The 23,345-nt window shown below is 37.7% G+C and overlaps 1 protein-coding gene across 2 annotated transcripts in view; it reads right to left on the reverse strand.

Moving 5' to 3' along the window:
• Ku80 (X-ray repair cross-complementing protein 5 Ku80) overlaps positions 1-23,345 on the reverse strand; it is a 76,406-nt gene that overhangs the window by 42,435 nt on the left and 10,626 nt on the right. For both annotated transcript variants that reach the window (XM_081755335.1, XM_081755336.1), the window contains exons 4-7: positions 20,724-20,846; positions 16,751-16,904; positions 9,992-10,132; positions 1,483-1,651 (exon numbers count right to left, since the gene is read on the reverse strand). In XM_081755335.1, the coding sequence (XP_081611461.1) occupies positions 1,483-1,651; positions 9,992-10,132; positions 16,751-16,904; positions 20,724-20,846 (587 nt within the window). The remainder of the gene's footprint in view (positions 1-1,482; positions 1,652-9,991; positions 10,133-16,750; positions 16,905-20,723; positions 20,847-23,345) is intronic.

The following is a 23,345-nucleotide window of genomic DNA, read 5'->3' on the forward strand; positions in this document are numbered from 1 at the left end:
CACTCTATCGCATAAGCAGCACCGTTGCAAGCGCGGTGAACAACTTATGCCATGAGGCGTACACCACAGCCCAGTAGTGTCCGAGGCTCCACGCATTGAGTTAGTGGTTCTTGTGTGGGGTAAACACCTTGCAATGGCTTTTAGATGACATGTCAGTGACTTTGACCGCGGGCGAATAATTCGCGGTTGAAATTGGGCCGATCGCAAGTGAAAGTGGCGCAGGAATACAATGTGAACAAAAGTGTTGTGTCGAGGCTGTGGAGTCGCTTCCAAAATGGAGGTAAATTCAGCAAACGTCATGGAAGAGGCCGTCCGAAGAAGACGTCGGCCGTCGAGGACCGATTTCTCACAACCTCTGCCAAACGTAACCGTCAAGCTTCATGCTCACAATTGGCCAATGAGTTGTTTCAGGCTACAGGACAACGCGTGAATCGTGAAACTGTTTGTCGGCGGCTCAATGGAGCAGAACTGTATGCAAGAAGGCCTGCTGTGTGTGCCATTGAAACTGGAGCACAAACGTGCACGTTATACATGGTGTCAGGAACATGTTGCAAGGGGGGACACGATGGACGCGTGTCATGTTCTCCGATGAGTCGAGATTCAGCCTGTCGTCAGATTCTATTCGGACTTTAGTGTGAAGAGAGCCAGGAACACGATATCATCCGAACTTCACTGCTGAACGGCCGTCCTATGGCGGTGGTTCCATTATGGTGTGGGGGGAATTATGCTGGATGGGAAAACGGACCTCCATATTGTGCAACATGGCACTTTGACAGCACAACGGTACCGCGATGAAATTCTCAATACACATGTGTGAAATTTCCGCGGAGCATTTCACTCAGACTTCCTGTTCATGGATGACAATGCCCGCCTATACCGTGCACATCTTGTGCGAGTATCTGGAGAGTGAAGACATCACGCGTATTGCATGGCCTGCATACTCGCCGGACTTGAATCCTATCGAGCATGTGTGGGATGCTCTTGGGCGGCGAATAGCGCAGCGCAGTCCACCAGCACGCATTCTCTCTGACCTGTAAACAGCTCTCCTCGAGGAGTGGCGCCATCTGCTGCAAGACTTGATCAACACACTGATTTGTAGCATGGAGGCCAGATGTCGTGCCTGTATAGCTGTTCGTGGTGGTTACACGCCATATTGACTGCCTATGCCCTCGCACAATCCAGTTTCACCTGTTGAGGTATCGTTGTGCTGAACTTTTTGGTCACTCTGTACATCCTAACTGTATTGTTCGTCTTCACTTGTGTTGCATTGTGCATTTGGACCATCTGTTTGTTCATTATACTTCGTGCAGTGATCATGTCGTTTTATTTTCTGCCCCTTTCATCGAGTTGCTTAAATTTTGTGGAACAGTGTATATAAACCCTGACTGTTTAAAATGGCACAGAACAGGACTGAATGGTACGTTTTTATTTGCGTGGTAAAGTTTCCTACACCATACAGGAAGTTATTTAATTAAAACTCACCAGAAAATGGAACAAGTGTGGTTCCAAACTTGAAACCAAGAATCGTATCCTTCCTGTCGACTGGAATTTGATTTTCATCACGTCTAAAATACGAAGTTTCTTTTTCTATTCTTACCATGTCTTCTAGTGCGTACATAGTTTTCCAAGAAGGTAGTGTAGCTTCTGTAATCTTAAATAAACAAATACATATTTACAATAATGAAGCACGTATATTGAACTTGAAAATAACTACAAATTCAGATTTTCTACCCATTAACCAATATAAAATGCATATTAATTATCGATCATAGATATCAACATGAGCTAATCTCTTTTTGCCGGAAAGCATATTTTTCGAAAGACATACTTCATATATTAAAAAAGGTCGCTTCAGTCCGGCATTGATCGCCAGATGGAATACATTCAACTAGGATAGTTCATGTTGTCGTATCAACTTTTAAAGCCAATTATTTCTTACCCAGTTCTACTAGTCTGCTATTTGTTTCTTCAAGTATTTAACGTCAAACCCTTCTCCGCTCTTATCAAGAATCTAAATTGAGGCAATGAGCATTGAACGAAAGAGCACTAGTCACTAGATCACTACGAAATCTTAACCTTTAAACGTTCATTGACGCAACTGCTGCGTCAGGGCTTTAAACCTCAATAGCTCAGCCCCTAATTAAGATAGGAAGATTATTTTGGTACCAATGTATTCCTGAGGGATGAAGCTTTCCGCCAGTATGCATTTTTATGTATGTGGGGGGTACCATGGCCGAGGGAGGGAGAGTGAAATTCGTTCCTTTTTTATTTTTTCATTAAATTGTTTTCATCAAGTATGAAATTTTATCTCGCTTTGTATTGAAGCAATGGCTACCACTTTTTTATATTATTATCACAAGTGTCTGGCCTACATATTAGCATCATTTTGTCAGCGTAGGGTGACTGCAAGAGTTGCCAGGGCCCCGCAAAGTCAGTTTTTTATATTTTTAAATGATTTTTTGTGTTTCTTCTTCTACGAATATGGTGGGAATTGCACAAATGTTACCTCGTCGGAATCTGTGGTCTATAGGCTTTCCAACGGTGTATAAATCATGACTGATAATTAGGAGGGGGGGGGGTAACCAGAGTCCTCAATGTGAGAGTACGATTTTGTTAAAATCCGTGGCGGGCGTCTAAAGGTTAAACAATAAACTCTTAGAAATTAGCAAATATTTGCATTATGAATTTTATTACCAACATTGTGCTGTCGCGTACGCAGGACTGATTATCGATGGGGCACAAAAATTCTATTGTTGATCCAATATCGTGAGGCATTATTATACTTAAATTAAGAAGTAGCGTAGAAATGGGTAGATCAAAAGTAATAGCAACTAACCAAATTTAACACAATACTAACCTGGATTATATTTTTTATCTTTTAGTTCCTCATCTATAATTTTGGCAAGATGCTCGATTGCTTTTCATCAGGAATTTTTAAAAAACTTATATTGTGTAGATGTTTGGTAACTCACATACTAATGTATAGCAAACTGACCATACCTAGAATATTGTAAGAACCTAAATATTCCAATACTTTAACAAACACAACGAAAACACTCTATGAGTGTGTTTTACGTACATTTCCAGTGGCGGATCTAGAAGATAAAAACTGGGGGTAGCCAGACCCCGAAGTTTACTATAAACTTTCAATATAAAAACAATGGCTTCAATACTTTTGTCATTCACAAAGTCCATAAATATTACTATTTCCTCTTTATAAATTACTTTAAAATGCACTGTTTGAACAAATAAAAATAAATGCTAAAGTACAGGAATACACGAGGGGCTCGGAGGAAGACAATGATAAGCGCCACTTCCGGTGAAATTTAGTAATTAGGTGGAACGGGTTGGGATAGAGCCATAGAACAGTATGTAGGTAGGTAATTTTTTTTAAAATATACCTGCAGATGGCAGGGAAAGCTTGTTTGGTAAAATTGCATTGCACTGCATGGGAATGTTGAACTTTTTTTATTTTCAATTTACTCGAATGTTAGAAAATGTGATATTTCGAGCCGCTACTAGAGATTCTTAAATTTAGTATTCGCACTAAAGTGCTATTCACTAATATGTAAATAGCCAAACATCTACATAATTTAAGCTCAAAATTCATTCTTATCAAACGCAATTGAGTATTTTGCTAGAAATACAGATGAGAAAATTAAAAGAAGAAAAAAATGATTATCATCACAACAACACATCTAGGTTGAATTTTGCAAAAGTATTAGCGCTTGTATAGTTCGATGCACAGAAAATGTTACAAAAATGTTTAAGTTCAACTTAGGAACAAACTCTTGCGCCGTATACTTATGCATTTGGAAATACACTTCACATCGACTAATCACTTCTGGTATTCAACTCAACTCACCTCCTTTCTCCACTTCTCCTTGTCTACAGCGATGTATGACGTAATATACTCTTTCCATTCAGACGAAAAAAAAAAAAAAAAAAAAAACAGGAACCAGTTTACAAGGTTTATAGCTCTAAAACCGTCTCTTTCATTCGTTTGCTCTGAAATGCCTTTCTAGAATCGGAATAAAACAAAATGTTCCCATAGTTTCATAAACGCCCTTATTTGCATCCTTTCCCTTCTTCAAAGGTTGTATATCACATCAACCTAGGAAGATGCTCCTTGTGAAATCTATGGAAATTGTTAATCATGGCAGTAGGTTTTGTGCTTCCCAAAGTCTGTAATGCGGGCGCAGAGCTCTAAAAACTACTGACAGAAATGAGTGTTATTCATTTCTTTTCAGAAATTGGAAGTAAATGTTTCAGTTGGCGTCATTTGGGCAGGACAGGAGGGTGTAATTGCCCTCTCTCTTCAGCTTGATAAATACATATTGTTTGATCACATGTATCGTAATACACTAATAAAAAAGTTTGATCCCAGCTCGCGCCAAGTACACTTTGTAGTGGGCAAACACCGTGTGCGTGGGTACTCCCGTTTGCTCCCGCTTTCTTCATTCTACCATTTCCTTCATTGCTCATCACTGTCTCCTTTAGCCTACCCGGCATAATCGCAAACTTCGCAAAGGTGAACAATGAATTATTCGCGACCGAAGCATCGTCTTCGGTCAAATTTCAATATCCCGCGACTTTCAATATCAATATCCCCCTCGTGAACACAATTTTTCGGAGGAAACTTTTAGCCATAAAATCTAAACCAGTGCGTGGTCGAACATAAGACTTGGTGAGCCTTTAGAACACATACGTAGCTTATTTATACTGATTTTCTTTTTTTTTTTTTTAATACGTTTTCTAAGAAAGTGGCTTCCAAATATGGCGGACTTTGCGAAAACGATCAATGAACTTTACGTTGTTGTTACTGCTAAAATAACAGTCACAACCTCTTTAAAGTATTTTTGCGTTAAAGAGCTTAGCCACGCCTACTCAAAGTTGTATCAACAAATATATATTTTGTTACGGAAAAGCGGGAGAAACTTCCGAAATCATGTAATTTTCGAAATTTTTTCCAAAGCTGCCACAATTTTCGACATCCTATATACAAGACATGGGAGTAATTTTCTGACATCGCAAACTACGCACGATTATCTATTAGACAAAAAAAAAAAAAAAAAAAAAATTCTTTATGTTAATTTGTTGCTGAGATATGCTTCGTCAAAAGTTGTACAGAATACTAGTTTTTGGTCTTCAGCAATTACCGACAATGAACTGGAGGGGGCAATATCTCAGTAAAAAAAAATTTTTTTTCGAGAAAATAAAAAAATACGGGTTTCTTAATTTCCCACAAGGGACTCACAAAAAAATAATTACTAAAATTCAGGACTTCACCGGCACATTTTTTTTTTTTTTTTTTTCTTGAACTGCCTGAATTGAGATGGAACGCATCAACTATATGATAAAGTAGTGTCAAATATTTTGCGTCATTATGTTAGATGAATGTTTAGTGTAAGGATTTCCTACTTGGATGGTCTTAAGTTAGAATCCTGACCGCTCTTATTGACTTTTTCTTCTAGCTACGCTCATACTGTGCACTCCAGAAGTTCAATTTTGAAGTAAATGTAGTCGCAGCTAGTTTAGCAGAAATTATTTTCAAATATGATATTTGTTATTACATGCTTTTCTTTAATTTACGATGTTTCAACTTTGATATTAAATCCTACAACCTTAATGTAATTCATTTCTCTACGTCATATCATACTGAATGTTTGCACAACGACGATAGTCGGGGGGCAATAAAAAATTCCAGTGTTACTGTAATATATATAGTTTTTTTTAGTTCGAAGATGAATAATGGCACTTCAGATGAGCGCTCCTCACTTGTTTTTAGCCCTGCATAAGTAGAAAATGGCTTTATAAATATATTTTTCCTTTCAAGTCTTATTGTTTAATAAACTTGTCCTTCAACTTTACTTTGTAATTATTTTCTACCTCTTAGTTATAATTACATATATTTTCTCTTTATATTTTATTCTGTTCTACATTTCTTATATACATGGTATGTCTTACACATTTGAAGAGAAGCTTATGACGACTCAGAGCAGTAGAGAATACACAGAATGTAGGCCCTGGCGGTCCAGAGACCCCTGCCCCCGATATCACTACTTATCTGTAAATTTTACCTATTTTTAGAGATGATGATACACATTTTAGTACAATATGTCCTCTTATTGAACTTGGACCCTTCAAAAGCTTTCAGTCCCTGAAATAAATGTCTGCCTATGCCCCTGCAAAGCAGTGACGATTTTAGGGAGAAATCATGGGGTAATGCCTCCCTCAAGTAATGACAATTCCCCAGAAATCATATCTCTGATAGATCCAGATGTGATACCAGTATTTGTGCATTATCACTTTTCACTCTCAATATATTGAAACTCATGCCAAAGGAACTGTTCGGAAATCTTCATTGGTTCTCCCTCTGATCCCCATGCCAATGGGTCCGACCTCGGACATACACTACATCTGAAGTGGCAATATTTATGTCAGTGATCCCGAAAACTAAGCATTCGACACAAATACAGAACGTTTCCGTTTCTTTTTGTCTGTCACCCTCCCACTCTGACCTCCATGCCAAACAAGGCTTAACTCGTACTTAATCATCATCGACAGTGTCACTATTCATCTTTGCGACCCCGAACACTATGAATTCGACACTAATATCGTTCGTATTACTACTTTTACATGTCACCTTCCTCCCTTATTAGGAATGGTTTCGGTATCTAGCCCCTAACTATGGAGGAATTTCAACCAACTTAAGTATACCTATAAATTACCATCTGAAAAACAACTATGCGTGTGATCTTTTTCGGAGAGAAATTCGTTGACTACTTTTTCAATATCAATGTGATGGCTTTCTTTTCGTTTTCCAAGCTGAAGATTGCCAAAGAACTCAACTTCACCTGCACCATTATTCTATGAGTATAGGTTTTAATGGCGTTTAGTTTACTGAATGCTTGCTTAGGTGTTGCTCTCGTCACGGGAAAAGTGAGATACAGTTAGAAAAGAGTAGGGTCTAAACAAACACAGAACACAACTAGCAATAACAGTTATAAGAATAGAACTTTAGCTAATTCATTCTAAGTTGAAATTTCACGCAGTCTTCTCCTTCCCTATTGTCCATTAAAGTTGTTGCAGCAAAGAGGTGATAAATGTTTTGAGTAAACTGCAGTTTATAGCTCCTTCACAACTTCCTTTTCATTTAAGGCTAACGTAATGTGAATTTCAGACATTAAGGAAAGCGTGAAATTATATAAAAACCTGCAAAGAGGAATTACGAAACTTAAATGGGCCCCCTTCTGCCGTGAGCCTCCCGCACTGCGCTCCAGTTAGTTTCACCACCGTTCCGGGTGCATGATGCAATTTCCCTTTTTTAGGAACATTTTCTAAGGCAATAAGAATTCTTTATTGTTGTGTGAATTGAGTTGTATTTGGTAGAACTGTCTGACAAAGAAGACAATATACTCAAACATAAGTTCTACTGGAAAATAAAACAAATCGTCTTAAATATGTTACGTTTTTCAAGAGACAAAGAGCAAGAAAAGTTATTGCACATTCTCATAATGGTGTCATTTGAATGCGAATTTATAACTTACAATTAGTCGTGTTTATGTCATGGCTTGTTAGATGAGGGGTTAGTGAACAGGATTTCTACTCGGATGATCCTGAGTTCAAATCTCGTCCATTTTTGTTACTTTTTTATTTTAGCTACACTTAGTTTATGTATTCCACATCTTCAAGCTTGAAGCAAATATAATAGCAGCTAGTGAATTAAATGTAGCTGTCATTATTTTCATTGTAAGCTAATGTCAAGCATGTATTAACGTACTATATTTGAAAATAATGATACGGGAGTGCCCATGCACACGGTATTTGCCCACCATAAAGTTTACTTGGCGTGATCTGGGATTGAACATTTTTTATTAGTGTATTACGATACATGTGATCAAATAATATGTATTTATTAAGCTCAAGAGAGGGGGCAATTACACCCTTCTGTCCTTCCCAAATGACGCCAACTGGAACATTTACTTGCAATTACTGAAAAGAAATGAATAACATTCATTTCTGTCAGTAGTTTTTAGAGCTCTGAGCCCACATTACAGACTTTGGAAAGCACAAGACCTACTGCCATAATTAAAAATTTCCATAGGTTTCTCACAGAGCATCTTCCTAGGTTGATGTGATATACAGCATTTGAAGAAGGAAAAGGATACAAATAAGGGCGTTTATGAAGCTATGGGAATATTTTGTTTTATTCAAGCTCTAGAAAGGCATTTCAGAACAAACGAATGAAAGAGACGGTTTTAGAGCTATAAACCTTGTAAACTGGTTCCTGTTTTTCCGTCTGAATGCAAAGAGTATATTACGTCACACACCGCTTCAGACAAGGACAGGTGGAGGGGGGTGAGCTGAGTTGAATACCAGAAGTAATTAGTCGATGAGAAGTGTATTTGTGTATAATCACACGGCGCAAGAGTTTGTTCCTAAGTTGGACTTAAACTTTTTGTGACATTTTCTGTGCATCGAACTGTACAGAAGATTGTTCGCTGTATATCCGACCATTTTCGATTCGGTGCTGCCACCTGGTATATCATGCTACAACTATGGGTTTGCTGGAGTGAACAGTGTTATGTATGACCTTATAGGTGCGTGAGTGTTATCAAATGGCGCCGAAAATCAACTGATATTGGGAGAGCTATGTAATGGCCTGTTCGATACTAAGTTTTCGTACGTACGCATTGTGTAACAGTGTCGGAAGAATGGGATAACACTCGGGATAACGATTACGAAATTATTTTGGCCAGTTACACACAACAGACTACCCTTGCGAAACATTCACCTACGAAAACAATCAGGAGAAGGGATGCAAGCAAACTGATACCCGTAGTACTGAGGGGGATTCATCGATTGGCATGCCAAGAAAATCTCCCTTCAACGTGATATGGTCTACAGATTCCACCTCGCACCGTCAACTATGAACAAAACAATTCGAAAGCGCTGAAATGTGTGCGAAAGGCCCTTGTACATCAGTTGCTACCGCATCACATTGCCGAACGGAAGACGAACTGCAGGAAACTGTATGAGAAGTACCTGGCGGGTTTCAAATGGAAGAAAGTTGTCACAATGGATGAATCATATGTCCATCTCACTGCTGGTGGTCACATTTGTGGCATCACATACCGTGACATTGACGGCAACGAACGCATCGACTTTGTTCCTAAGTGCAGGGAAAGTTTCTCTCGTGGCTTTATAGTTGTTACGAGATTTGGATATGAGGACAAAGTGGACAAAAACGTGAAGGTGAATGCACGATACTTCCAAGAACCCATTTCGAGATCGATCTATCTATCGGAGAGACATCCACAATTGTATGGAATGGACACGAACCAGGTGATGATCCGTATGGACAAGGTTTCGAGTCATATCGCCAGAACATCACTACGTATTTATCAGGAAACGGCAGAGGAATTAGGAATTCGTGTCATTACGTTTGAAGACATTCTTGTGCAAAGCCCAGATGCCAGTCCAATGGATTCTTGCGCATTTCGACTTTGAAACGACGCACCCTTGGTGGTCTACGGAAAGTTTGCAGGGAGGAGAGGGACAGAAATCCCATGTCTATCCTGCACCGGAGCTTGCTGCAATTGGAACTGTGATGTCTTGTGATAGTCCACAATGCTGGGGGTCCAATAGAATGTGATCTGTGGTGGCGGCACGGTATCTTTTACGGTGAATACCCGTCAAAAATGGTCGGATATGAAGCAAACAACCTTCTGTAGTACCCAGTTGTTTATTAGGACTAGGAAATTGGGTGTGTTAGAAGCATTGCTTGCGGTTTTTCTCATGCTTCCATATATTGTTGGTGGGTTTTCGAAACGTAACCGCAAGCAGGCTTCTAACACAGGCAGGACACTCCACATCTCTTTATAATATTATTTTGCAATGATACCAAGAAAAAATTCTATTACCTTCTTCTCCTTTTTTAAAAAAATCTTATTAACACTTATGCCTAATACGAACTACCGATACTCACCTTCCGATAACATGAAACTGGTATTTTAATTTCGGAGCCAATATCCATGTCAACATTCCATGCCATCGGTTTCACAGTTTTCTTATGGAAGAACATTAACTGAGGAATTGCATCTTCAAAACTACATATCACTCCTTGAACCTGAAAAGATATGTCAGATACTGAACCTGAAAGCATATGTCAGATGAACTAGTTGTAAGGTTAGTCTAATGTTAGTCTAATGTATTCACTACTGAAATTCCAAAGCAGTTTGGCATTATATCTAAAATTAAGTTAAACCTCTCCTAAAATCGAGTACGTTTGATTTTTGTATCTTCCAATAAGTCTCTGACCAAAGTAACTTTGAGAGTATTTTCTCTTATGTTACAGTTCCTTTGAGCGTAGCATCATGAGCTTTTAAATTTAATATCTTAGCTTCCTTGACGGCTACTGTTATGTGTTCTACATAGAGGTGAGCAGATCTACGAAGACCAATCTGCAACTTCCTCTACTCTCAAGAATGTAAGAAACGAACACAAATTGAAAGTTTAGTGTATCAACTGAACATATGTTTTGAAAAATATATATATACACTTTTTTTTCAGGATGTAAAAAGCAAAGCAAATTGGTTTTCTCTCATTCATGCCCACTGGTAACGAAATATTTAAAATTACGTTTCAAGATTGGAACCTTAGACTGAATGGGAATTAGGAATTAGATTTCTGAGATGTCAGCATCTATGGCCATTCAGCCCATCACGTATATGAGGGATGACGTCCCTCGGCGAGCACAATATCCGATGAGAGGGAAAGAAGAAAGGACTGAGGAAGGAAGGAAACGGCCTGGGACTATTATGATAGGTACCTTCTCGGCATTTGCCTGGTGTGAATGAGAGAAACCCAGGAAAAACCTCATTCAAGATGCTGGCCTGAAAAAGTTATTACACTTTTTCGGCGGAATGTTCCCAGCGGGAATCGAACCCAGGACCGCTCACACCAAAGGCGAAAGCGCTAGCGTTAGACTAAATGAAATGGCTCATTAGTAAAAGGAATGTTTACTCATGAATTGTTGGAATAAGAATGTGAAAGGAAATAAGAGAACCCCGGGAAAAACCCACGGATAAGGACACATTGTGCACCACAAACTCTCATGGCCCCCGATTAAAGCACGAATCTCACAGATTAGAGATGGGAGCTCTAACACTGAGTCGCTATGCCATCTGTAAGTTCACCAAGTCCATTGTTCCCTCATCCTATTTTGCTAGGAAAAGTAATACAAAAACCGAAAAAGTAGTACGTAACGATAGAATAATTGAACGTTTTCTTTGAACAATGTACCAAGTGATCATAATATCATCAGAAGAACTTCGGGGCTAAAATATTTCAGGGTTGTACATTATTTCACTTTTCGCTACAATAAAAGTTTAGGAGAAAAAAAAATACCACGTAACTAAGAATTCTCCTTCAAAGTGAACTGTTTCCACATCATAGGGGATAGGAGGCAATAATATTTCTGATATTATATGCAAAAAGAGAAAGCATAGTACTCATCGCAATATTTATAAAAATAAACTAAGAACGTTTTCAAGGAACAGGGTCCTCATCACCAGCTTCAGTAAGTCTATAAGGTTAAAATGAAGTGAAATGAAATCTTTGGGTTTAACGTCCCACGTTTATGCCTGTGAGGCTAAGGGAGACGATGATTGAAGCAACCGAATGATGATGGAAGAATTGGTGGAATGAGAAAATGGGAGGAAACTGAAGTACCCCGAGAAAACCCACGAGCACGATGTTGTCCACCACAAACTTACTTTGCCCGGGATCGAACCAGGGACCCCATGCACCAGAGGTAAGCACACGAGCACTGAGCCACTGTGGTGCTCCCGTATAAAGTTAAAAGCAAACGGTAAAAAAAAGTGTGGAAAAGCGACGGGGTAAAACGAAATTCGAAGCAACTGTAAAACTTCAGGTCAAAATAAACAACTCCAGCAAATGACCACAGTATAAGACTTATTGAAGTTGATGATGATCTTCTTCCTATAAAACGTTTCTTAGTTTTCCAAATATTGCGATGAGTACTATACTTTCTTTTTATTCACTAGTACAGACTAAAATATTTCAGGATGCTGCATTCTATATACCAATTCTCAATTTCTCCATAATGAAACATCAGAAAGCTCTGAACATTTATCACAACACAAAAGAATGTTCCTTTATGACTACGAAGTTGATAACCGCTACCAGGTTATAGAAATATTTTTTGTGGACGCTCTGTATAGTTCGTAAAGACAGTGATTATTATTTTCGATTTACACTTTATTCTGCGACGCAAATAAGTTCTTTCTTCAGTGGGAATTGCTTCCTTCCCACGCAACCGGACAAAGAAGTCTCTCATTGTTTTTTCATATATATGTTTAAAACATTGCTTTTTGGTGAGAACATTTCAATGAGCCACAAACCTTTTCAGTGTTTCTCCCTAACTTATTAATATGCACCGTATATATTCTACTGTTATTTGGAACTGAATTAAGTGCTTTCTTTAATCGATTATGGAAATATTGCAATAGTTTAGAGCAGGCTAGACCAGAACAGGTGTTCAAGTGACCGAATGGCACCAGTCACATTGTTTTTCCAGTTCCTTATCTGTACTTTCACACGCCCGAGTTATCGCAATGTCTCGTGCATCGTGGCCAGTTGACTAAAATTAACATAAATTATTTTCCGTATTCTGTTTGTATGTGCATACAGGCGAGTTAACTGAGTGTTTTTTGGAATGAACTGCCAACACTCTTCAGTCGACCAATGCAGTTCGTATCTTAAACTTTTGAGCTCGGGGAGTTTAACTCCGGCATTGTGTGCAGCTACCACGCACGTTGCGTCGGGAATTAAGTATGATTTTGTGTTAAGGGGCACAAGCTATTAGCCGGCGAAGGACGTTTTCTTACGGCTAGCCCCCAACTAGTTAAGTCCCAGGTTCACAAACCTTGTGCTTCTAAAAAGTTATAAACGCGTCCTCCAACATTAGCATTCTACTTTGGAGACTTTTTTTTTTTTAATTTGCTGAAGACTCATCTTTACGCTTCAGGATTGTTTGGCGCAGCAACTGGATTTCTACGTGGGATTATCCCGGCAACTTTTCCCCCAGTGCTAATCCCCCAAGTGCGTCAATGGTGTGAGAGAAGCATTTATAGTGAAATTTCAAACATAATCTCCTATATATAAAGGGCTACAGTGCATTAAAAAGACAAAGTGTGATTTTAATAATGAAGATTATTACACATATTCTGTGTTAAGTGTTGTGTTCATTCCTCTTCGTTATTTTTTTATATAATAGTATTCTAATAAATAAGTATAGTGTTATTTAATCCAGTGTGTTTTCGTTGTGTGTGTGAATGATGTTTGTGTGCGTTATGGTCTGGATGACCGTCTGATCGTCCGTGAGGTTTTCGAGACGAGACATCCGAACCTCTCGGCGCCTAATGCTCATCTCATCATTGAGACCGACGAGCGATTTGGAAACAATTTGTAACCCCTTCTTGGAGAGGTCCTTCATCGTCCTATCCAGGTAAGTTCAGATCTCAGCAGAATACTTATTGGCAGGACCACGGAGGACAGAACCACGACCCGAACACGAATTGGTTACAATCTTGCAGTAGTAGGTAGGACGTAGGAGGGTTATATTATATCGGGGTGTTGTAATATACAGGGTGGGTTCAAAGTCACTTTCCCCAAAACAAGGCAAAATAATAATAATAATAATAATAATAATAATAATAATAATAATAATAATAATAATAATAATAATAATAATCGAGCTATCATTTTTTTAAACTAGATTTGGTACTACTGTATCTCTTAGTGTGGCTAGGACTGGTAACCATGTTTTCGTGTTTTGTTTAAGAGTTGTTTACTGACTGAAGTTGTGTTGAGTAGTACAGGTGTTCAGATGAAACTCAAATTCATAAAGGAATAAGATTTCTGAGTGTGAAACCACCATTACGTCAAGCAATCAAGAAACTCGAACCAACAATTCAAGGTGGTTCTGTGTTTGATCTACCGCAAAGCGGACAACTACGAAGTGTACGAAATGAAGAAAACAGTGACCTTGTTGCTCAGAATTGTGTATCTAGCCCGAAGAAGTCTATCAGAAGGCGCGCACTTCGCCTGGGCATGATACGTACTTCTTTAAGGAACATGTTAAAAGGATTTGAAGAGGAAACCTTACCACTCAAAGCTTTGGCACGCGTTGCACGAATGTGATCCGGACCGGCATGTTGAGTTCTGTGATTGGTCTCTCATTCGGAACGAAGCTAAAGAGACTTCTAGGAACGAATTTTCTGGACAGATGAGGCCTCATTCAAGATGAACGGTCGCGTAAACAGATACAATTGCAATTATTGGAATGATACCAATCAACACGAAATTGTGACCGAAGAGTTAAACGTCCCTAGTGTCACAGTTTGGGATGGTTGAGTCATACAATCATTTTTATTTGAAGTAATTGTTATCAGTGACACATAACTTCTGATGTTGCAGCAAGTTGTCAGTTCCAGAACTTGAAAATAACCTTCATTAAAAAACATTTTATTCACGTGGCAACACGATGGAGCATATCTCACTTTGGCGTTCTCTTGAAGGATATTTTAGACCAACATTTCGATGAATGGTTTGATTCTCGTGGGAGGACAGATTGGCCACTCCGTTTGTGACCTCACACCATGCGACTTCTTCATGTGGGGTATTGTCAAAGATGTATTTTCCGAACAACTGCAGAGTTTGGATCACTTGAAACAACTAATGAAACAAGCATTCGAAAGATTGGATGTCAATTCTCGGCTGTGTCACGATATTTACGAGTACAAATCTGTGAGCTGAAGACATGTATTTTGTGCATTCAACATGCTGGGAGAAAGTTTGAACAGCATTTGTAAGTGCAATAAAGATTGACAAGTCACCTACTTACTTTTATTTTATTTCTTCACGTATTGACGAAAGCAAATTTGTGTCAATCCTGTGTTATTATCATCCATCTTTCCCAAGATTTTCTTTGTATAAGAAAGAGCTCTGAAGAAATTAAATATAAGTTTATGCACACAGACAATACCACACGAAAGACTTGCTGTCTCGAAGAACTAAGATATCGTAAATTTCAGTTTAGTGTGGGAAATATTTTTTATCAAGGATAATATTCCTACTGGAACGTAACGAAGTATTTTAATTACCGTAATAATGTCACGAAATATTTTTACCTGGGCGGCAATAATATTTTGAAATGTGTTTATTGGATAACAAAAAAGAAGACATCAGAATATGTAGTTGAACCTGAAACCTTTCGACTGCAAAACCATGAATGCTAACCAAAAATCTACGCCCTTTCACTGAATATTTTGTAGTGGATTTCTGTAAATAAAACAGAGGTATACATCAAGTTCGTTCTCCATAAGCATCAATGGCCCTTTTTTAATTATTTTTTCTGCTAGATGTCAGTGAGATAGCAGTGGTGTGGAATACAACAAATTGTTGCTACGTTACCAGTTATATGGTTACCTATTTGTGGTTTTGTTATAGATAATCAATTTTTGTTTTTCAGTGTCTAAAGCATGAAGAGCTACGCTGGAAAAATAGGTCATCTAAAGCAAGTTTTCCTGTACGAGTTTAACATAGGTACTAGTGCCATTGAGGTACCTACACAATTCTGTGTAGTGTATTGCTGAAAGGACCCGGAAATGGTTTGGCAGGTTCCGTAGTGGAAACTTTGACATCAGCGGTGTCCCACGTTCTGGTCACCCATCCTCCACTTTGATGAGGTCCACTTGAACGACTTAAACCAATGTGTCCACGTCAAAACAACCGGGAATAGGTTACGGAGTTGGGCACCGATCAGGTAATTTGTGCATCAGCTTCAACGCATAACAAACGTTCAAAAACTGGGTTTGTTGGTGTCTCATTTGCTCAGCGCAAACAAGAACCAGCGTGTTGCCACATGTCGTTCTTTGCTTAACCGATATCGTGAATCTTGTCCCTTTCTCTCATGTATTGTTACCAGAAATGAGAAACTGTGCCCGTATATCAACTTTAAGTAGAGGAAGGAATGGGTCAACCCAAACAGAAAGGTAACATCACGTCCCAAGAAGACAATGTTGCGTACCTGATGGGACATGGAAAGAATTATCCATAGTAAATCCCTACTTCATAAATCGAACCATGCTGCTCTTTACTGTAATCAACTCCCAACGTGTTCAAGAAAAAACCCGAATAAACGAAATACATGGACAACACTAGACCATACATAACACACATGACAACCCTTGCCATTCAGCAACTTTAATGGGAAGTTCTCCCCCATCCAGCGTGTTCCCCAGATGTGGTTCCTACAGATTACCATCTTTTCTGGTCCCTGTTAAATGCACTCCGTGGCACATCCTTTAAAAATGATGAGTAGCCGCAACATTTCACTGATGACTTCAATGCACCCAAGCCATATATATATATATATATATATATATATATATATATATATATATATATATATTAATTTTTCTTTTTCGTAAAAGCATCCAACTACAAAAACTTTGGGAACAGACTGTGAACAACGCGGTGGAAAACATCAGTGATCTATTGATCTATTGTCTGATAAGTTCAACCATCAAACAAGGAATGTCTCCTTTGATTTTAAATGATACCAAACAATGAATCAATCCAATACAAAGCTATTAACTTTTTCGCGAAGTTTTACCGAATTATGGGGTAACACTTAATGTGTCCAAATTTGATATCTTACCTGTGTAACTATTCTAGCAGCGAGTGCTTCTCCAGCAATTTGATCGCTTGACTTAGGCTTCCGTACACAGCCATTCATTCTGTTCTCTGTGTTGTTAGCGTCTTCCATACTTGAATCACCCCCTTCATCAGTGTCAGGAACCACATCTGGACCTCTTTAGAAAAAAACATACATATTATTACTTATTAAAAGATAACATGTGAACAAAAGACCTTATCTAAAACAGTGTATACAGTTCCATTGAAGAGGACGTGAATACCATATCTGCGCGAATATAGACCGCACCTAAACTTTTGGCACGAGATTATAAAAAAAAGTAAATGTCGAATATAGGCTGCAGTGCTAAATTTACTAGAAAGTTGTAGCTTGTGTTGTAGCTTAGGCGTGTGTATCAGTCATCCATTCAAAGCTAGTGTAAGACAATTGTATAAAAATTACATCATGAACAAAATAACTTCGACGCCAGGAGGCAGTTAGCAACGTGCATCTGTGTCAGAAGTGTTCCGTTGGATTTGGGCTACTTGGCGGTCAATATCGTAAGAACTTGTCATGAAAAGTTAAAAAAACCCGGAATTTCCAATAATCTTGATGGGACTGAAGATGACTTTTGTAATAGTGACTCTGAGTAGCATTCTGGATCGTCTAACGATGGTGAAGAATCAGACGCAGGTGATGCTGAGATGGTGGGAAGTGACTGTGCTTGATTTGGATGGGTACAAACAAGATCATGCAGTTTTGCAAAACAAAGTTGCTTTTCATTTTTCAGGAACAGGTACTAATATATTGTATAACAAAGATAAGTATTCCTGTTAATAAAAGTACTAAGAGTACAAGTGCATTCTGTGCTAATGTAAGGTGTTACCGGTACCCAATGAAGGGGGCAATTTTTGCGAACAAGATAAGTTTTTCTATTTTCTTCCTAAGTCTTTGATGGTTTACAAAAGTAACTGCAGTAACTTATAATGATATTAATTTCAATCCAGAAGATACATGTACATATCATTTTGAAATTGATGATTTATTATCTGAGAGCGGAAAATCTCGAATATAGGCCGCACATGATTTTTCAAGCCAAAATTTAGGGGAAATAAAGTGCAGCATATACTCGCGCAAATACGGTTATTCCATAACCTACGAAAGGAAAATGATTCGAAAAATTCTGTAAAAATCTTATAAATTCTACCCTACATTTAAATTTTATATCCGAAAACTCCCACTAACTTAAACTTCCTTTAAGGTCATTTTTCCTTTGGCACACTATGGAATCTAATGTAATTACAAAAAAATTCTGGCTTATGTCACACATGCGCGTGAACACGGTCCCAGAGGACTGAACTATTGTGAAGAGAAATGATGTCCTAAAGAGGATCAGCAGCTGGGATTACAAGGTGAGATTTAGGGTTTTCAATTATGTATTCAAAAGCATAATACTTTAACTATCAACAAGACGTTGCTGAACAGAGCTTGTAGAAGAATCCTGCATTTCTAAATCTATATAAAACTGGAAAATAATTTGTCTTCGTGAGTTATATATATATATTATACAGTTCCCACAAAAAAGTGAAGATCGATTTCCCTGACATAAATTCTTGAATATAAATGGGAAGATATGGGGCAAGTTCTATCATACACTTTTTTTTAACGGTCTCCTCCATCCCCTTACCCGTCCAATTCGAATACACTCCTTGAATTACCATTTACATATTTGTTATGTTCAATATGAGTAACTGTTATTTACACAAAATGTATCATGTAAGTACATAATAAGATGTACGATACAGTACCACATACCTTGGCATTGTAAATTACAAAGCAATATAACATGCAATCAAGAATATATTGCCAACTCTCCCTGAGCCCTATTACTATCAGTCCTAAAATGAAATGAAATGAAATTTCTGACGAGGCGCATTCGTACCTTATTGTTTCGTCCGCCTCTCTTGATGTAATCACTGATATCGGGATGTGTTTGAACTCCTTTCCTTTGATGAACGAAACCTGGATGTGTTTCCTATCGCCACCCGTGTGGCTCACTTTATTTATAAATATTTATTAGGTATTTAACTATACATGTGTATAATTTGACAATACGGCGGGCAATTAATTTCTAAGTATCCTTTTGTAATCTTGCAATATGATCTCTGTTGGGTTAATGAGTCATTGCGCCTCTCTCAGATTAAATGACCAATCTCTTACTGAGGCCGTAGCCTCTGACCTTAGAGTCATAAATCACACCGCTCCTTGTTCAAATCACCGCTATCGGTGTGATTCACAGAGAAATTATTTAAATCTTACTTATTTTGTTTATTGCATTGGCATTGTCTTAGGAACCCCGTAATATTTTGTGAGACTGAGGAAGCGACTATTCGACGAGCTTTTACCTTTTACGCAAGGATAGAGGTAGTATTCTTAAGACTAAAACGTTAACCAAAAAGTCCTACCGGTGGCTTCGCTTGGGCTCGACCCCTACGGGCTCCCCCGACGCTGCAAAATACATATTAACTATTACTTCAAACTGTGTTTCTCGTTTACAACACACACACAATTCTATTCTGCCAACTCAAAAGAGTAGTAAAAATCCCTAAAAATACATCATAACACATTTTAGGTGCGTTCCTTTTAACATTAGCAATATAGATAATTTAAAATATACCTTAAGCTAATATTACCAATTTAGGTCTACTCAAATTTCTCTATTGGGGCCGCGGTGGCTTAGTAGAACGTTTAGATCTGGTGCCTGGGGTCTTTGGTTCAATCCCAGCTCGTGCCAAGTGAGCTTTGTGATGAACAAACACCGTGTGCGTGGGGTTTTTCGGTGTTCTCCCGTTTTCTCCCACTTTCTTCATTTCACCATTTCATTCATCCTCATCATCACCGTCTGTCTCCTTTAGCCTAGCAGGCATAACCGTTTCTTTTTTTTTCCTTTTTTTTTTAAAGATTACTCTATTAGTAAAAATGATACATTAAAGTAAATTTTAAAAGAATAACAACCCAAATTAACAATATATCAAAAGCAATAGTTCAGAAAATACTTTTCCAAACTTAGAAGTAGCAATGAGGATGTATTTGACATTTCTTATCAATAACTGCACAACAGAAAAAGATTTCTTTCCATTGAAAAAGAGTTAAAACTGGGAGAATCTTAATCAGGGTGTCTATTAAAATTTCAAAATGAAATTTCGTGACTTTTTCATGACCTTTTCTTTACCAAACCATAAAATTTCGTAACATTCTCAAGTACGAATTTGGGTGCGAATTAAGCCGACCATAGACATTTTTGATGGTGAATTTTGACGTTTTATAGAACAAAATTTTCCGGTTTGCACTTATACACATAAAAAAATTGGTGACCCAAAAGCTAAATTTCGTGACTTTTTCTTGACTCATGACCGTTTTCTGATTTTGTGACTGACCAATAGACACCCTGTTAATAGCTACATGTTGTTACGTATTGAGAGTGGTATTACTATGAAAATAGATTTCAGGATACCATTGATGAATTTTCTCGTTCTAAGTTAGGAAAAAAGCCAATTCTGTAACAAAAATAACTGAAATGTGGAATGTGATAGATCCATCACGGAAAGGGGAAGGAGGGGTCCACGATATTGTAGGAAAACATAATTTCAACGAAGTATTGTTTGTTTAAGAACGGACACACTTAAAAAATATGTTTTTCAACAGCTAAAAACTATTCGTCCGTGACACAGCTGATCCATAGGTGATGGATAAAGAAGATCTTCTCCGTTGAAAGCTTAAGGGAAAAATCTCTCCCGAACCATGAAACAAACTGCATACTACGGTATTGGGTATGCCGTGTTGCTCTTTGTCCAGGGTGCTGTTACTATCGAAACGGGACCTGGTGGCACACAATCACAACTTCAACATATGACACATTAAAAGCAGGAATATAAACTACTTTCGGAAACATTACAAAACGTGTTACACAGCTGATTTCTATTATTCACATACTTACATGACAAGTAGTTCAACTCCTAAAGATTTAATTCCGTTAATAATGATATCCACTTGATCATCAGATACTGGGGTTGTGAAATTTGTGAACAACACAATTTTCTTCTCCGTAAATTTCTTTCCTCTGAAAAATAATAGAAAACACACAAAATTATTTAAGTAATTTTTATAGAGTTGAAATACACAAAAGATTCGGTTTACAACTCATCGGGAAAATCTATTACTGTACGGAAGAAAAAATCGAAAAAGCGGAATATACAAGATGTATAAAAAAAAAAAAAAAAAAAAAAAAAAAAACTAAAACAAGTGAGTTTCGATCCGTGTTGTGAAACTACGTATAACTTTCAAACTATGCAAATTCAATATTGAAACCGGAAGTAACAGATCTATAACTTCCGATTACGGTAGAGGGATAAGACCAAAGATAGAACCAGTTTTACTGTCATCAAATATATACCAGAAAATTCCTCGTCATCTAAAACCACTTCTACGGACACTAAATATGCACCAAAAAATGATCACCCTCTCGAATCAGTTCTACTGACACGAAATATATATACCAGAAAATTTCTTACCATCTAGAACTAGTTCTACTGACATTAAATATATACCAGAAAATTTCTCGCCATATAGAACCAGTTCTGATATACAAGAAAATTTCTCGCCATATAGAACCAGTTCTACAGCCACTAAATATATATACCAGAAAAGGGTCTATCCGGTTTGCCATAAGGACTAGACTGTGTCCCGTGATCAGGTCAGAAGTCACGTTGCGTGCTAAATTGAGTCTGGAGATTACAAATCCAGATATATTTCAATCACGTAACCCAGGGTGATTCGAAGAAGATGCATATACTGTACTTTACTCAAACAACTTGACTTATGACAATGTTCTATCCATATTTACCTTACGTGCTACAGATCGTTTTTAAGTTCGTTATTATGTCTTTGCAATAAGCTTTGAATTAGCCATCTCCTTATTATAGTTTTTTGAGATAAGTGGATGAATTTATTCTTTTTATTGATTTTTCCATTGACTTTAATGTTAAAGTTACGTGATTTTCGGTTATGTTCCATCCATTTTAGAATAATTTGCTTTTGAAATATATAATCTACATAGTCTCCTCTACATTTGAGTTAAATATCAGTTATCTCCCCCTTTTGGGTTTTGAGATAAGTGGAGGAATTATTTGTTTTTCATTGATTTTCCATTGACATTAATGTTAATGGTTCGTGCTTTTTGGCTATGCTCCATCCATTTCAGGACAATTTTTTCTTTTGGAATATAGAATCTACACAGTCTCTTATATGTTTGAGCTTAATTTCAGCCATCTCCCCCAGTCTGTTCACATCATTGCAACCGGATATGCCCTTTCTCGCCATCTAGAACCAGTTCTACTGCCACTAAATATAAATCAGAAAATTTCTCGCCATTTAGAACTAGTTCTACTGACACTAAATATAAATCAGAAAATTTCTCGACATCTAGAACTAGTTCTACTATACTAAATATAAATCAGAGAATTTCTCGCCATTTAGAACTAATTTTAGTGACACTATAGCACAGCCAACAAAAGATGGTCTCTGACGTTTCTTATCACATGCGGTGGGAGATTGCAGCCCCTACTTTGATACCAGTGTTACCAACCACGATCACTCTGTCTTATACCATTAATTAAATTGCCATTACAGTTGCGCCGAAAAAAACCTTGACCGCGAGTAGTGGCAATGTAACTGCGAGCTGTCAGAGACATTCTCTTGCTGGACTCACTATAAATATAAATCAGAAAATTTCTCGCCATCTAGAACTAGTTCTACTGACACTAAATATATACTAGAAAATCTCTCGCCATTTAGAACTAGTTCTACTGACACTAAATATCAACCAGAAATTTTCTCGCCATCTAGAACTAGTTCTACTGATACTAAATATATACTAGAAAATTTCTCGCCATTTAGAACTAGTTGTACTGACACTAAATATAAATCAGAAAATTTCTCGTCATTTAGAGCTAGTTCTACTGACATTAAATATATACCAGAAAGTTCCTCGCCATCTACCAGTTCTACTGCCATTATACGTATTTGCCCAAAAAGTTCTCGCCATCTAAACACGTTCTACTACTGACACTAAATATACACCAGAAAATGTTTCGCCATCTAGAATCATTCTACTGCCACTAAATATATACCAGAAAATTTCTCACCATCTCTTACAATAGAAGGATAAGACATGAGACATACAATATTACACCAGACCATAATAATTTGTGCATTCACTATCTAACTAAAATCATAAAACCTCAATCGCTTAAACACTTCTCTATTAAGCACAACCCGAACACTAAGTATTAGCTAGGTATGAGCAAAACTGTTTCTTATAGAAACTGGTTTGTAGGAAAACAAATTTCGTTTTTTACGGAAACCGATTTTTGGCAGAAAACCGAGCCGGTTCCTAAAAACAGATTTTTTAAAACTTCAAAAACCAATTACATTTTTTACGAAATCTAAAAACCTTTTTTCGTGCCCACCACTAATATTAACAACGAAGGCGTTCCTACCAGAGATGGTCATCTTGCGATCAGACCTCTAATCAAAGCTCGCATACGCTAGGCCAGTATTT

The sequence above is a fragment of the Thermobia domestica genome, chromosome 4 (assembly GCF_964235325.1).
Source record: "Thermobia domestica chromosome 4, izTheDome1.hap1.1, whole genome shotgun sequence".
Lineage (NCBI taxonomy): Eukaryota > Metazoa > Arthropoda > Insecta > Zygentoma > Lepismatidae > Thermobia > Thermobia domestica.